This window comes from Rhea americana, unplaced genomic scaffold, assembly GCF_003343005.1.
Source record: "Rhea americana isolate MKP2758 unplaced genomic scaffold, rheAme1 scaffold_4, whole genome shotgun sequence".
Taxonomy (NCBI): domain Eukaryota; kingdom Metazoa; phylum Chordata; class Aves; order Rheiformes; family Rheidae; genus Rhea; species Rhea americana.
In genome coordinates, this window is record NW_028186534.1 from 3,009,063 (window position 1) to 3,026,835 (window position 17,773).

Here is a 17,773-nt window from a genome sequence, read left to right on the forward strand (position 1 = left end):
CGCCAGGCCTGCTACCGAGAACTGTCGAGGCCCCCGAGGAAACGCAGCCACCGGCCTCGCCACGGGAGCCCCGGAAGGCCCTGCGGGGCGCTGGCGGTGCGACTGCACCGGCCGCCGGGGGCGCTGGGGAGGGGACGGGCCGCTCCCGCCAGCAGCGCGCCGCCCTGCCGCCGCCATGCTCCCCGCGGCGGAGCCCGGGGGCGGGGCCTGCGCCGCGGGGGGCGGGGTTAGCATGCAAATGAAGCGCCACTGCCCGCGGGGTGCCATGGGGCGCACGCGCATTCCGCGCCCAGCGGGGAACGGTCCTTACACAATGCGCCGGGTTCCCTCAAGAGTGTGCGGAGGGGTGGGGGCGGAGGTGGAGCAGCGGGGCGGGGTCGGATATGCAAATGAAAACCCGCTTTCGCCGCTCGATTGGAGGAGTGGGAGGGAGAGGCGGGACCGGATATGTAAAGAGCGAGCCGGCGTTGGACGCGCGGGAGGGGCAGTGGTTCAGCCGCATTCCGAGGGAAGCGGCAGGGGCGGGGCGGGGCGGGGYCGGGCCCGCATGCAAATGAGGGGGCGTGGCCCAGGCGCGAGCGACGGCACAGCCGTTTCCCGGGTCCCTCCCCAACGTTCTCCCCAACATTCCGGCGGCCCCGCCCCGCGGTTAAAAGGCGCCGCGCCTGCGCAGTGCGCGGAAATCGGGACTTAGTCTGTTACACAACCGGCTGCGGAGCCAGGGGGCTGCGCTCTCCGTCGCGTTCCGGCTCCGCGCTTCCCCGGCGGCTCGCTTCTCCTCTCCTCTCCKYTCCGCTCCGCTCGGCCTCCCGCGCCTTCCGGCATGAGCGGCGACCATCTCCACAACGATTCCCAGGTGAGAGCCCCGCTGCGGCCCGGGGGGAGCCGCGCTCCCCGGGGGCGCGGGGCCCTTCGCTCCCCTCAGGATCGCCCGGCCGCAGCCCCCCCCCCCCCCCCCACACACACACACACCTCGCCCTCAGCGAGGCGGCGCTGCCCTGCTGCCGCCCCCGGCCTGCCCCCCGGCGAGCGGCAGCCCGCGGAGAGCCCTGTCAAGCCGGCCTGCGCGGGCCGTGGCGGGGCGCCCCGCCGTCCGACCCCCCCGGCGGGTCCGTGCCCAGGCGGAGCTGGGGGGGGGGAAGGGGTCCGGGCGCAGGGGAGGGGGCTGGCGGGGCCGGGGAGGGGGGAAGGGGGCATCCCGGGGCCGCTGCCTGCCGCCCGCCACGGAGCGCGCTTGTGCGGCGGGGCGGCTGTTTCTCATTTGTGATTTAATTTTGGTAAAAATGAGAATTAAGCGGGTGGAGGAGGGTGGAGGGAGAGGAACCCCAGCGCGCCCCCTCCCCTTAGTTCTTTTTTTTAAAGAAAAAAAGAATAAAATAAAAATAAGGAGTCCCCGGTGCCGGGACGGCGTTTTCACGGTGTCTCTCCCCTCTCCCGCAGATCGAGGCGGATTTCCGAGCGAACGGTGAGTGAGGCCGCGGCGCCCGCCGGCCGCGCGCAGACATGGCGTCCCAGAGACTAAGTCCCGGCTCCTCGCTCACCGGCCCCATTGTTCCCATCGAGCCGCCCCGAGCGCCCCTTTGCCGGGGCCCTCGGCCCCCGCCGGCCGCCTCTTCCCCGAGAGGCGGCTACGGAGGCCCCCGATCCGCGCCCATCGGCCCTCCCGGGGTCCCCCTTGGGCCCCGATTCCTCCCTGGAAAGTCGCCTTGTCGACGGTCGGGACTTAGTCTCTGCGCCATTTTCTTTTTCTCCTCTCTGCTGTGTGTGCTTTTCTCTGCTTCTCCTCCTCCCTGAGCTGCCCGAAAGGAGCCTCCCGCAGAGGAGCCGGGCGCCGATCCCCGGCCCACGGCCCCTTCTAGCAGGCAGAAAAGCAAAGTTTTTAGCTAAAATGAGTCCCCGAGCTGTTTCTTTTTTTTATCGCAGCCTCCCTCCCCCCACTGCTCCCCTGCGCTGTTTCTTTCAGGGAATCCCTCCCTTCCACTAAAATGAAAGGTGATTGCAACATGTTGCTTTTTAAAAGATTCTGCTGCATCCATTTTAAGCTCACTCTTATTTCTTTCCTTGCTGTTTAATTGATGTAACTTTACCTTTTTGGGGTGGGGCTTTTTAATTAAAAAAAGCCCACATTAAGGAAAAAAAAAAGCATTGTAGACAATTCCAGAAAGGTAGACAGCATCACTTCAGAAAGTTTGCAAGTTGACTGTTCATTTTGATTAGAAAGGTTACGGGAGCCCTATTATTATTATTATTTACATATGTATGTCTATAAGTATACATAGTTATGTTTTTTAAGAAGCCTGATGGTACCAACTTTTTTTTTGAATGTTGATGCATTTTTCTAGGAGGCAATTTGTTTTCTACCTAGCCTGATACATGGCAGATTTGGGGAAGGTGGGAGGTGGAAGAAGAGGTAAAAACCTACCTTTGCATGCATTTGTTACTGTCATATTGCTAGGGTTATCTGAGGAGCTCAGAGCTGGTGAGATGGTAGAGGACAAAAAGGATTGAAGAGAAGATACCTTAGTTTGGCTGAATGCATCCTTATAGCAACACTGATTTTCAGCACACCATTCTGCACAATGTGTGTGTGCCTAGTTGCTTTGCAAACTACTGCATGTAAATATTTACAGATCTGTGTTTGTGTGCTCTTTATCCATTCATTGGTGTGATTGTGTGTGTGCAATAGGAGCATGCAGTTTCAAATCTACGGTTTTTGAACTTTTCTTTCAACTCTGAAGCTACAGTAGAGATCTGTGAATAATTCTTAACAAAAAAAAGAGAGGAAGTAGAGTTCCCCAAAAATGCAGTAGGAGTTCTTGAAACAACTTAAATGTAAGCATGTGTTTGAATATTTGTAGCCTTTTGCTGAGAAGTATTTGTTGAAGGGTTACTTCTATTTAGGAGAAAGTAACCCCTGGAAAGCTTCAGCTACTTACTGATTTTAAGTAGGAGAAGTGGTGCATATTCGGCTGTTCCATTCCAACTTCTAGTGAATATCTTAAGTGTATCTTTTTTCTCCTCCATTATGACTGTATGCTGCTCTATTCTTGTGAGGGTTTTAGGCATAAAGCACTTAAAACTCCTCTAATTCTGACTTCTGTCATTTGTTGTAGGAAGTTATTACACAGATTTAAAATAAGATRTCTAGATGGAAAAAATGCATTACCAGTGAATGAAGTGAACTAAAGATAGTATAGTATAGGTATTGGCACTCTTTTCCTCCCATTGTATTTGCTCATTGTGTTTATTTTTATGGCTGTAATGAAACATCGTTCATCATTTAGGGGCTGATCAGAGGACCCTAAAATCCAAAATCCTCTTCAGTGATGAAAGTGTGTGTAAACCCATTGGTTCTGTAGGGGAATAATGCTGAGCAGACACTGTCCTTTCTGACCTTGTGACCAATGTGACCAAGACTGATATTCCTGAAAACCTGTCACCTCCCTTTGCTCTGAGGGTTCCCCCCCGCCCCGGCTTGTTTGCACTACACAGGAGGACCTTGCACTTTTGTGTCAGAACTGTCACACACTGGTCTGAATATCAGTTCTCTTTTAGGCCTAAGTCTAGCTCTTATTCTTGATTTGATTCTATTTAGGGGAGAAGATGAAGAGGAGATGGTAGGTAGGAATCTGAAATGACTTTATCCAGATGTTTAGAATTGGTTTATACTTTGGTTATTGTCCGACAGCTCTTAACAGTAGAGCCAAAGTCTCCTTTTAGGCTACCTTTTCCCTCTACCTTAGCAAGAAGGGAAGGTTTGTTGCTGGTACTGACTGACTAGTTTTAAGAGTTGAGTGTACCAGCAGTAAACACTTTGGTTAATAAAGTGTTTTGGGTGACTTCTGGATAATGTATCAACGATAGAGTAACTTAAGCATTTTGAAGTTTCCTGTTACAAATATCTTTCATACCGAGGCTAATGAGCATACTACTTTGGGTTTTGAGCTCACAAGATCTGTGTTTGTGTGCTCCTCTTTATCCATTCACTGGATACTGCTTACTGAGGTAAGGTGGGTGGGAGTGGATCTATTCCATCTGAATATCCAGATTCTCCCTCCTGATTAATTTGGCTGTAGTGGTTATTTTTTCACCTTAACTATATTTTTAGCACTGGTGTATTCTGCACAGTCTTTCTGATGTTCTGTTCTAGCAGTAGTTCTTTGCAAGCCATCCTGAGAACAATACTGGGCTGAAACAATGAGCCTTTTTCAAGTTCCGTCCTCACAATCTGCGGCACTGTAGAAGGGAAATGATAATCTAAAACTGTCATCTCCAAGTACAGCTTGGTCATTAAGAATAGCCTCTTCTTAACATGTGAATTTTAAGTCACAAATACAAACTCTTGAGGGAGGAAATCTCCCCCCTCTGCTCCCCTTCCCCCCCCCCCTGCAACTTTCTCCTTTGTAAGTTGCATATCTTCAGATGCAAAACTTGTTTGGATCTCGTTTAGTTTAGCCTGTAAGGTTTGAAAGTTCAACTACAACCATCTCTTACTAGAGCAAACAGTATTGGAACTAAAAGGAATTATCTTGACTTTCAGTTTTCTTATTGTGTTTGCAGAGTACAGCAGATAAAAATTATTTTTGTTTGCAAAATGATAAAAATCAGTCCAGAGCTACTAACTTGCACTAACTGTGAAATGCTTTTCATTCTATTCCTGCAGTGTAGCAGATTATGTTGGCTGTTCATCAGTCCATGAACAAAATTCAACACTGTTTTGTATAAAAAGCACCATAACCAATGCTTTTCCTCTGGTTGAGCTGACCACTAATGTTAAGATATCACTGTATACAATATAATTATAGTAAACATTACAGTATATTAATGAGGTTCAAATGAGAGTGTGATTGTGCAGCATCATAGAAATAGCTTACAGAAGTCAAACGTTAGAATGAGGGGCTTGCTTTCGGAGTACATTTGAGGGGGGGAGACATTGCTCTTCTTTCCTCTGTATCTTATCAGAAACTGACAGACTTTTATGTTGTCTTGTGCATTCATATGGCAGGTTGGTATATTGGGGCAAAGATGTGAAGGGCAGTGAGCAGAAGAGAAATTAAGTTACTTTGTTCAGGAAGAGTGGTGAGCAAATGGCTTGCAAGCTAGGGAATTTCAGCACATGTTTTCTGTTTTGCATTAAGTCCATGTTTTATTTGCTGTGGAAGAGCTGGGCACTTAAAACGTGGAGGTGAGTAGAAAGGAGGGAATTTAAATACTAACAAACTTAAAAGCAGCAAGACAGCCTTAAAATTTCTTAATGGATTTGAAATAATCTACTGAAGACTAGATTTGTTCGCTTGCCTCTGCCTAGTGTTGGTGTCTTCTGGATGGGGGAGACTTGAGAACAAGGCTGCTTCTGACACAGGGCTCTGCGCATATCTATTGCTGCTGTTACAGTTACTGTACTAGGAAAAAAACTGATGAAGTTTGAAGCAAAACTCTTGTGGCCTATATCTTGCACACATCAGGGCAAAGCTCTGTTCAGTTTCCCTGGCTGCATGATGTCATCAGCACTTTAAAATGTGGAATGTTTGGCTGGGGAACCAAAAGACAACAGGTAGTTAATAGTATTTAGAGACAGATGGGTGTCTTTGCTGAAATTTTTCTTTCCCTTTTTGTAATACGTGGACATGTGAATGTTAAAGAATGTGATTTGTTCCTTTGCACTCAACCTTTGAATGGCTTCCTGCCTTCACTTCGAAACTGTTCCATGAGCTTGTGTTGTAAGAGATGCTACCCACAGCCTGTACTCGGAACAATACTTGGGTCCTTTTAAGTCTGAAACTGCTCGTCTCTGCTATTAAAAATATTTCACTTTATACCCTACTTCCAGTGAAACTTCATTTTGTTCTAGCATTGCTTCTCAATCTTTTCTTCACAGCTGTCTGTTGAAGGGGTTGTGGAATATAACAGTGTAGCTTTTTAGCAAAGGAATCTGCAGATTGTTACAAATGAGTGTACTCTGCAGTAAGCTGGTCATTTCTGACATGTCTCAAATGCCATGTGTAGGCAAAACTTGTGAAAAGTGAATTAAAATATTGGTGGTAAGGTGCTCTTAAATATCAGATGCCACATAAGATGGTTTTGTTTTTGCCTGGGGTAGCCTCGGGATGGTTTTACTAAAGACTGTGAGGTCTGCTGAGTTAATTGTTTTGACACATTTAACATTCAGGTTAAAACTTAATGGGCATCTTGTGGGAGTGGGGAGTTCAATGCATTTCTGTTAGCTGCAGCCACTTTTGTTTTTGTTGAAACTCAGCAGAATTACCTAAAAGGGTTGAAGGTCTGTTTTGGTGGCTAATGGCCCATGTACTTCCTAATTTTAGCAAATTTTTGTAAAAAGTTCACCCTTAACTACAGTGTTAGGAGATATCTTTTATTAACCTTTTATCAGGGCTACTTAAAACATTAAGTAGTTTTAGCTGTGGAACCAGTATTTATGCAAAAGTGAGATTTTTTTATATGGCTTTACCTAAGGCACACAGTTCATTAAAGGATTCAACACAAATTCGAGTTTAATTTCAGTTACAACTGTAACTTCAGATATTTATTGGATAGTTCATTGAATTCCAACCACCTAAATTGCACTGTCAGCAGAAAATGCAATAATGTGTAATTATAGCAAGTACTTAACATCTCATTGACTCAAATTCCTCTGTTAATGATTTCACTGAATTCCTGTTAAAGTAATACCTGCTGAAATAGCACAAGTCGCTGCCCTATTAAAGACAGACTGTCTGATCCTTACTTGCGATGTAAATTGTCATAGTTCTGCTAAAATCAGCAGAACTCTTGACAGCTTATCTGTTTTTCTGTTACTGGATTGAAAGGATGGACTTTAAAGTGACTTTATTTATGAAAAGGATAATTTAACATAAGAAACAAGTGCAGATTTTTTTCTATAGTTTTTCAAGATGGGATAGTTCCTCTTTCAATTCTGCTTGAGCTAGTTGTGCTAATATAATTTCAGATGTCCCCGCCAAAACAGGCGGTCTTTCAGAAGTATTTATTAGCTTATTAGATTGAATTGCCTTTGCAACTGGTAGTTTTATAGAAACTATCCCAAGTTTTATAGAAAACCTTATGCTCCAAATCATGGGATTGGAATACTATTAGTATTGCATATTTCACTGCTACCTGAATTCTTAAATAATTGTCTTAGGTTTCCAAATCTGAAAGAAAATATTCACTGCAGAAACTTGTATTTATCACATTGCTTTTCTGGGGCTATTTGATATGACTGAGACAGCAGTGTATGACAAATATGCCCATCCATGCCTTCTCCTTGCATGACTACCGCTCGGAGCTGTTTAGCACTGTCAGCGTTTAAATAGATATCATCATTAGATTTCAAAATTTTCTCCTGTTAAGAGAAGAAAAAGGATATGAACTTGCTGTTGTTTCAGCAGTGTGTGAGTTGTATTCTTGACGTGCTTTTAAAATGAAGGGCTAGGAAATCACAACTCTAAAAATGAATTGTTAGCTACAACAGAATGGTTCATTTTAAATCATATTCCCAGTTGCTACTGTCCTTACTCTGCTATTAACTATCTGCTCTAGGGATCTCCTATTAAAAATTCCCACCACATGTGCCTCTGGTGGCTCCCACTGTCTGTCACTGGTTTAACRTTTGAATTAATACAGTGTTTAAGTGCTGATCTGGGCAGAGCAGAGAGAGCCATTTCTACTCYATGGCTCCTGCTGTTCAGTAGTTCAGCTGAACAAGCTGCAGTATTGGTTTCTGAGTATGCACAAAACTATAGCACTTTTAACACAGCATTCATTCAAAATGCACTGGCTGAAATAAATAATTCCAGTGGATTTAATCAGATTTATACTTAGAAGTTTTTCCACCTCGAACATCAACATTTTTTTTTATTTGTTTTTAAGAATAATAATCATAAAGAATAAGAGTGAAGTTATAGTAGCATCTACTGGTCTCACAGTGAGAGGGCATTCAAGAGACAATATAAAAGAAGAAGTAAAGTTAATCTTGTGTCCTCCTAGCCAACAACCAATGGAAATGCTTGGAAGTTTCTGTTGGCTTTAGAAGGGTCAGTATACCCATATATTTTCAAACTGAAATTATTTTTCTTCTACAGCTACTTAGCTGAGGAACAACTGAGAGCTCCAGATCCAAAAATGAAGGTGGAAAGAATTGAGCTTGCAGTCAGTCTTGAAGTTTGTTGTTTTGTTACAAATACTAGCAACAATGCTTGACAAACGTTTTTTGAGATGAGTTTTTTATTAAACCTTCTTCTGTACTGCAATGTCAGCAGGAAGGGTGATATGAAATATACTTTTTTTTTTGCCAGTTCTTGTGATAAATAATGTTCTAGGAGATTCTCTAGTAAAACCAGTGGAGATCACCAGATTTCATCCACTTCAGGAAGTAGCAGACCTTTTAACAACTAACGATAGAGATGGAGAGGGAGCTACAATGAGGAAAGATGATCAGAGAAAGGGCAGCGCTTACAGTATGTGTTGCCATTCATTCATTGCAAGGGTGCGGTGATGTATTTTGTCATGCCCTGACTTCTACAGCTGCTAGCATAACGTATTTCTGTGTGGAAAAGAAGAAATAGCTAAACAGCCCACATGAATACTACAYGTCATACTGTTGTTTCACCCTCTGGAAGTTTCCCTTGTTCATAACTGTTTCTGAAATCCCAATGGCTTTACTAGAAGACAGACCCAGTAGTAGTTCAGCCTAACTACAATCTGTATTGAAAACTGCTGTGTGTTTTAAAATAGCCGGTTTCCGACATGGAGTCCCAAGGAAAGACAGCACTGAACATGCTTTACTCCTGCTTTGGAGATCTTTGGTATCAGGGATTGGAAAATATCTGAAATGCATATCTTGATGGGATGGGGGCAGTGCAGGCTCAAATATTGGAGGCATAACAGGAAAGTTAATGTAGTTACTTGTCATTCAGCCTCAGCAACAGTACCTGTTCAAGAAAAAAGCCATATCTTTGTCTCCACTTTAAACGACGTAAATCCCTCTTTAAGTTTGAAGGGAATCATCTCTGAAATGATGGGATGGTTGCAGTGTGAAGAAGGGATGCATCAAGACAGTGGAATATTGTTTTAATAGAGGGATCTTGTCAGTCTCTTAGTGCCGAAAGTTGCTTTCCCTAAAGCTGTTTATTGGTAGATTCTTTTATTTTTTAACATTGTTTTCAACAGTCCTTACCATGAATATATTTCTGCATGTTCACAAGGTTTTACCATTTTGCTTCTGTGCAGTTGGRGTGTGTGGGTGTACATGTATGTATTTTTTACTTCATACTTTCATCAACAAGAAGAGCTTTTTTTTAAGATGTGTTATATAGAGAGAGCAACTTTCTTCTCTAGGAGTATCACAGAGCAATGAATGAGGCTCATGGTGCACACTGGAAAATGTAGATTTGCTTCTTTGTAATTAAGTCCTACATAGATGGTTGCTTGTTAAAGACAGATGGTCATTCATGGAATTCATCACTGAAGCAGAATGATTCTGAAGTTAGGAGCATCTTTCCATGACTGAGATTGATTTCTGCCTCAGGAAAGCTTGTAGTGTTCTCACAGCTTCACCAAAACGTTTGATCAGTCCATATAGGTCACCTTTGGTGAGGTCATATGTCTATCTCCTTTAAAGCCCTACTGTATAGTGAAGATATGCTAACTGTATGCTTGCTGTTTCTCGTCAGCTGTGATAAGTAGATGTACATCATTTTAACAGATAGATCTTCATTTATGGGAGAAATGCTCTTACATCCTCAATTGAGACATAGTTCTACTTCTTCAAAATGTCCCTTACTATCCTATAATACTATTTTATAAAATTTTTACAGAGTAAGAAAAAAATAAAATCTTGTGTCTTCCTTTTACTACTTGCTACTCATTCTGAAGTCCTGATTGTTGATTTGCAGCATCTTACTAATTTTTGCAGCAAATATCTGGGATCTTACTGGCAGAGAATTATGCAGTATTGGTTATGAAATAAGCAATAGGAAGAAATGAAATATGAGGTCCCATATCAACATGGGTAAGACTTGTCCTGTCTAAAACTCACTGGGCTTATGCATGGGCACTGTTTTTCTGGCTGCTCGGGAGTGGGCTTTCCAAATGCTCTGTAACTTTAGAAGTGTTGGGCCTCTTCTACTAATGAGTGTAAACTACGTGGATATGGAAATTGTCTTGTTTCCATCCAAGTATCTGTAATTTTGCAGCTGGAAGAAGTGTGCAGCAATCTTAAAGTGCAATAATTTCATATTTTTTTWAAARAAAAATTCTGGTTGACCTAGACAAGAGAGACAGCTTTATGGTAAAGAGTCAACAAAATAATGGGAATAGAGTAATGCCTAAGCATAGATAGCTTTTTAATTTGTCCTGACATTTGTTACTTTTTCTGGTCTAACACTGCTTCTGATGCATGAGCATATAAACTTGCAGAGTGTTAGCGAGGACCCATTTTCTTCCTTTATTTGCAACTTTTCTTGTTKAAAGGTAGAAGTTCATTTGACTTCATTTTGACTTGAATGGCAACTTGTTAATTTTTTCTTTGTACGTATCATGGGAAAGATGACCTGTATTTCAGAGCCAGGGTGGTGTACTTTAGTTGAACTTTTTATTTATGGCAGTGCCTTACTGCTCACGTCGTACATTGTAATATTTGAACAAGGGCCAGACTTGTCGAAACAGCTGCTCATCTTCCTCTGAGGTTGCAGTTTCTTGTTTTAGAGAGGTGGTTTAAGGTGGTCTTAAAAAAAAAAAAAAAAAAAAGCTTGGAGAGTGTATGAGGAAACAGTGGGCAGTCTTTTGTTTATTCCTCTGAAATATAGCAAGTTAATCTTCAGTAAGTGTGTATTGTTGATTTTTAAGTGTTGGGAGATACAGCTGAGAAACGTGATGTTAACTGAAGTGCAGAGGTTACTGAAGTTTGAATAGCATAACTGAGAGCGGATTCTATTTTTGTGGTTTCCGTGCAGAGTTTTGTGAGGAGAAAAGTGTAAATGGTGACAGGGGATACTTGTTGCACAGATTGTGACCTGAGGTGGTTTGGACACCCAATAATCACATATGAGTACTACGTTCCTTGATCTGTTTTCTAGTAGATGCGAGTCAGAGATGAGCTCTTTCTGTCCTTGATGTGATTAGTAGTTAAATGAGTTGGCAATTCCTTATTCCACGTTCTGGTTTTGTGTGATGCTGTCTTACCGGCTGTCAGCACATTCTGTATTGCTTTGTGTGCTTGACAGCCTATGGGAAGATGAAGGTTTGAATACGAAGAGAGATCTTTTGAAGCTGAGGGCAAGAAGCACAGGGGAGGGACATTCTATTACTTCTGAACGCTATGCCTGGGATTAAGGTTCTTTATGCTATACGTTGTTATCCTATCCAAAGGCCGTGCTGTCTAAATAGGCAACACAGTGGGAGACAGGAGTATTAAGCTCTTCTCAGAGGTAGAGAACAAGAACAGAGTGGGAGGAAGTGACTTCTTCCAGCACAGGAATAGATATAAAGCTGTTTGGTTAGGACTAAGGTCCAGTTCCAACTTGGACTTTTATTTTCAATTTTTAATTTTCTCTCCAGTTGGGGACTGAAATGCTTAGGGCAGGGCAGCACAAAGAAAAAAGCTCGTGTAGTTTTAGCTTATGTTGTACTTTTTTTCTTAAATGCAGGACTCATCTCAGGAGCTGAACCCTGCTCTTTTTCTGTGGTACTAAATTGTGTCTCAGACAGCAAAATGTTGCATGTTGTGTTTTTCAATTAGTGGAACTGCTGAATTTACTGTGTGGAGCAGTAGCTTCCTGGTCTGTGTACAGGGCTCTGATGTCAAGTTTTTTTTCAGGCTAATCTCTTGCACCATATGTGCCACTTCGAACTGAGTGTCTCCTACCTTTGCCTTGAGCAATAGGAAGAGCATTGACAGAGCATATTATGCCTTCTGCAATTTTGAGAATCCTAGCAAGTGTATGAGTAAGATCAATTATTGGAGAGATAAAACAGCTGGGATGGGCAGGTACCAGTTTTAACTTGCCTAAGAAGGTATACTTACAAGTTAGACAAGCACTCTCCGTTTTAATCTAGCCTTTTGGGAAACTGGAGGCAGGAGCACTTCGGAGAGATTCATGTGAGGGTATGATTCATTACAACACAGGCAGCGTGTACGAAATGGAGGGATGGAGCAATACTAATGATGTACTCTGAGGTTTGTACTCTAGAGTTAATGACCACCAGATGGGGAATAAAAAGCTGCCTGCTCCTCTTTTGAGGACTGAGAATGTCATTGACGCTATTAAAATGTGTTATGTCTATCAGAACACTTCTTGCGAACAGTAGACCCCCTTATGTAGGGATCAGAGGAAGCTTTCCTTACTTGTGTTTCCCCTCTAGTGCACAGTTTTTAGCAGTGTTTTTGACTGAAGGTGACTGACAGAAATATTACTAGTACGCGTTAGGAATAGAGGGCAAAACACTTGAGGATTTTCTGGCTGTTGAAGAAAGGAGATGCAAATTTTTTTCCAGCACACAAGTGTAAATTGCTGGATCGAGAGGCAATAGATTCATATTGCTACAAATTCAGGATGGACAGTTTTTAGCAAAACTAGCTTAGATGCTTCTGCAGGACTGCACAATTCTGTGGTAGAAGTTACCTTGTTTTAGTTTTTGTAGCAAAGAAACATAGGCACAAATCAGAGTTGAGATATTGCTGCTCATAGTTCTGATACTTGCAAGCTGTCATGCTGAAGCTCTTTAGGTGCTTAGATTATTTTGTCTTACTCCAGGAGATTGAAATATTGCTCCAGCTGTCCAGAATATCTTTGCTAATCAATGTGGATTATGTGCATTTTCAAGAGCTTTTTCCCTTTTTGATTTCTTATGTCCTCCCATGTTCTACTCCAAAACCAGGAAGCCTTTCTGAGAAGCTAGTATCTTGTCTGAGTCATTGTATTATAGCTGTATGTTGCCTGCATTTTATTAAGGAAGCATAACCAAGCTGTCCTTAAAATACCTGTTTTTATGAGTAGTTACAGTCTCCTAATTTAAAACGTTTTTTTCTAGAGTTGATAGCTGCCATAAACAATTAATCTTTTTCTTTTATCATCGAATGAGCTTGTTCAGCACCACCTGTACCTAAAGCAAACATCTCCATGTTTTAAACTATACTAGCTGTCTAGATGTAAAGACAAGATATGACTCAGGGCTTGCTTGCTGCTATACACTTGGCACCTTTCATTGGTAGTGCCTGGTCTTGGAAGAGCCCAGTGTGGTGTGGTTTGGTAGACCAGACTGTAGCCTCTCTTGTGGTGGATGGAGACAGGGCAGGTAGCAATAAGCTGGTTATCCCAGTAATTTCTTAAATTTAATATTATGCAAAAGATAGGAGCACTTGAATTGATCAGTTTCTTCTTTTGTAAATAGAGGGGCAAAGCTGTCAATCTGCTACTTTTCCCAGCACTTGCCTTCCCTGTGCGACATGTCTGCCCTTCCTCCCCAGCCCTTCTGTTGAGGCTTTTGTCCCATTAGCTTACGGTCCTCCTGTCCCTCATTGCTGAAGTGGGAATGTGTCTATGTAGAGAGAGGGAAGAAAAAGAAAAAGTGAATGTATTGTTGAACCATGACCTGGGTTAAAGCATTCTGTCTTTCTCTTTGTTCCTGAATAGGCAGCTCTCAAGCACTCGTCCTATTCAATATTTGACTTTGAGCAAAAATCTATCAGATTCTCAAGAGCTGCCAGTACTGTCTTTGCGTGCAGTCTGGATCTGTTCCATGTGCAGTTTAGCAAGCTGCTTACATCTGGTGTTGACAGTAGGGATGGCTAGTTCAGAAGGTGGCTTGGATCTTTAAGGAATTGATCTGTTCTTGGCTTTGCCTGTAACTCGTATGTGTGCTTGGTTAAAATGAGAAGAGAGGCTAATCCCCTGGCCACATTAATTCCTGAAAGATCAGGAGGAGGTTTACAAGGTCTTGGTGTRCTGAAGTTACAGTTCTGTAAGAGTGTGTTTTGAATAGATCCCTTCCTGGAGAAGCTGTGGAACACTGCTTTGTGAAATGAGTCCCCTCTAGCTGTATTTCCTAAGGTAACGAGAATGAGAGCGCTCCAAACAGGTGAACCTCATTTGTTAACTTAAGTTCCTGTGTTTCTGTGCTCCCCACATCTTATGAATATCCATCTCATGCCCTGTTCCTTTCTCCTCCCCCCCACCATTGCAGGAGCTTCATGCTCTAATCCAAGGTGACAAGACCTAAAAAGCCCAAACGGAACTTGTTCGCTGAAAGTTCGAGCAGTCCTCTTTGCGTAACATTGATGCCTTGGTGATTTGAGAAGGCAATGAGTTTGAGTTTTGTTTTTATGAAGACATCTTGGGGAAGAAGTCTGCTAACTTGCACATGGCAAGTGTTTACTTTTTGAATGGAACCGAAATAAATATGCTGTTTGATTTTTCTGAACTGAGATTTCATAGTGCCTTTTTGTGTATATTAACAGTTTAGTCTCAGAGTTGTGAAGTTTGTCTTTGGCAGTTAACTCAATTGGAGGATACAGTCGAAGAATTTCATTTTGGTTGTTCTTTCCCAATGTAGCAAAAAAGTATCACAAAACTTAGTGGACTACAAACAAGTGTAACCTGTGTAATGATTTTTTTTTTCATAGTGTCTTTGAAGACTAGGAAGATAAATTTTCTGCTAGCTTTCATTTTGGAAGAGGTATTCAGAAGGGCTTTCCTCTAAGCACTCCTGAAGTGTTTGATAAATGAATGAGAATTTGTAACATTTCTAGGTATCTTGTAGACTTCTTACTTCCATGCTCTGAAGTCAGTGTCATTTGGTCAGGAAATTCAACTTGGCCAGTGACACTCGGTTCTTCATCACTTAAGCTATTTCTTAACTTTTTAACCCCTCTCCCCACCTGATCTAAAATGTCAGGATAGCACGTTATTAGGCAGTGTTTGTACTGTTTTGTTAGCTACTAGCATGTGACTTCCTAAATTCTATGATATGAAATTTTTATGTAACGTGGAGAATTAAATTCAAATCAAATTACTTAAGGCAAAATGACACTTCTGAATGTTATCAATGCAGAAACAGGTTGTCAGGGATCTTTGTATAGTGAGAATCAGGTGATGTTTCTTCCGTGTTGGCCACGGCTGTTTTGTCTTGCATTTAATCATTACCAAATTTATTTTTGTGTGTTGGATGTGTGTGTAGTTCATAAAGCAACTTCTGAAGCATTCCTTGATGGAACAGATGTGGGCTGACTTGACATGAAGTGCACACTTTCTCTTTTCACTGTAGTGGGCTTATCTTTTTCTGAGAACTTGATTTCTTACTGCTTGATGTTAGCAAACGCTGTCTCCTTGCTTTGCTTGTCTGCGGCTATTGCTCTTACTGTAAAAAGTGCAGGTTTTATATCAAGATAGCTGTCTTGCTGTAAAATGATAATAGAGAAGATTGCAGTAGTTTTTATAGTGATGGTAGTGGCAAAAAGTGTCTCATTTTATATTTTTATCTCAAGGTAACTTATTTAAATAAATAAAGATATATATTCCCTTGTGAAAACCTGCATAAGTGTTGGTTTGTTTGTTCTGGTCATAGATCACACTCTCAAGCAGAGACAACTGAATTGTTTCATAATTGTTTCATACCTTAAGGTTTAACTTAGTCTTGTCCCCGTTTTTTTTTTTTTTTTTTAATACAAGGTCACTGGAAGTGACTTCTATGACTGGTTATCATTTAATTTTCATTTTTTTCTTTATCTCCTTCCTCCAAGGGCATCTTGATCTATTCATTGAACTTGTTAATTTGGGGAACAGAATGTGAAATCAGGCATCTCACTTCATTTACTGATTCTCAGAATAGATTATATGCTTTCCTTCTTACTTATGGTACTAGTCTACTCATGTGCTTTCTCACAAACTTTTATTAATAGGTGATGATAGCGTTAAGTAAAACTTAAGACTCCAGTATTCCAATATCACTGCCCTTTTAGATCTCATAGTATCAAGTAAAGCTGATCACAGATCAGTCATGATCACAGGAAGATGGGGAGGTTTTTCTGGTCTGCTGCAAACTAGACTGCAGGAAGATATGTGCTAAGTGTAAAATAGATCCAAGTTCAAAAATAAATGCTACACCTTAAACCTTACATGAATTTCGGTTATGCCATTCTTAACCCAAACAAGTTGGGTGTATCCAGATATTGGAAATTTGGAAATCCCTGGGGCCGTTGACAGAAACTTCTCTGCTGTTTCATATAAATGCAGAATTTACTGTGGAGACTGTGAGTATTATCTTCCTGCTACCAGGACCCTGGACGGTGCTTTCACCCCCAGAAGTGGTGTTGTCTAGCTCAGGATTGAAATGCAGTGGCAAGAAAGGATAGGAGAAAAATGTACAAATGCTTCTCTAGCCTATTTGCATTGGAGCAAACCAGCTAAATTGGCTGTAGTGGCTGTGGCTTTTAGAATGGTGTTACTGCTCAATGTAAAACTCATATTAAATTTTTATTATATGAATGTACTTAATTTTGACTCTTATAGGAATAATAATAATAAACTTTTAAAAATCTATCTTAATGTCATAAAGCTGGCAGCCAAGAAGCTGTTAAAAAGGATTGCTTTTCCTAGCCTTACATTTGAATCATGCAGGAATCAATTACCAGATTTTAAAGACTGCTAGGTGTTTCTCTTGTTTCCCTTGCCAATTCCTGCCATGAAATTTGTAGGTGGAAAAAATATTTTTTAACATTTCCTTTGGAGTTATTTTCTATTTTGAGTTGTATTAAAGAGGAATAACAAGATTATTGAATCCATAGGGTTGCTTCTATAGTGATCGTAGGTAAAGGAGCATGTTTCTAACCTTCTCATCAACCAACCTCTTAAAAATATTTRTATAATATTAAGCTTCATATTCAGAGCAAATAAAAAGTGTGGTTGTGTTGCCATAGTCATAAAGTAAAATTTGTAATATGATAGAAATCATTAGTTAAGCGTTTGGAGTTTGAAATGCAATAATAACCCAGCTTTTGATGACTCTTTGCACCTGCAGTATATTCTCTTCAGTTTAAGTAGCTTGTCTAGGGTGTATGATAGAGAAGCCAACTGAAAGCTGGAGAGGGGAGGAATAGCTAATTTTCGCACTTAGTTATTTCTGCATAGATAAAGAAAGGATAGGATCTGCTGCCCTTAAAAGTGGTAAGAGGGAAGGTAAACAGAAGCAATTGATTCAGTTTCCTTTCCAAGGATACTTCCTTTTCTTATAGGCTTTAGATGTGAAACAAATTAGGAAAATTTGTTTCTCCCCTTCATAAGTCTCAACAGAGGGAAATAAGAGTTTTGGATCTGGAGGGAATCTGACAACTTTGGCTTGTGTATTTAATAGGATTCTGGTTTCCATTCAGAGATGTAAATTATTAGGATTTTGAATTTTTTTTAAAGGTAGTGTATTGGATGGAGATTTTCTTAATTTAAGAAGTTAGAATTCTATTATGCATATTCAGGTAAACACAGCACACTAGCCTGCATAACAGCAAACAGGTTGCATTTTGCATTCAATTATGTGTATTCAGTGTGATTTAATAGTTGCCAGCTAGTAGACTTGACCTGGATTTAACAAAATAAACAGATTACAGATGCATAACAAGATTAAAATCAGTGACTTAAAGTAACATTTCCTGCCTGCTGTTTTAAATTGAAGACTTTTAGTAGAATTGATGCACCTTATCTAGAAGCTGTACCTATTAGCCATTTAAGTATTGTAATTGTAGCATCATGCATTTTAAAGTATACTG

The 17,773-nt window shown here is 41.5% G+C and overlaps 1 protein-coding gene across 1 annotated transcript in view; it reads left to right on the forward strand.

Moving 5' to 3' along the window:
- The first annotated feature begins 686 nt into the window (after positions 1 to 686).
- TOP1 (DNA topoisomerase I) overlaps positions 687 to 17,773 on the forward strand; it is a 68,720-nt gene continuing 51,633 nt past the window's right edge. Inside the window, exons 1-2 of the mRNA XM_085313939.1 lie at positions 687 to 856; positions 1,441 to 1,465. Coding sequence (XP_085170065.1) covers positions 824 to 856; positions 1,441 to 1,465 — 58 coding nt within the window. The 5' untranslated portion in view covers positions 687 to 823. The remainder of the gene's footprint in view (positions 857 to 1,440; positions 1,466 to 17,773) is intronic.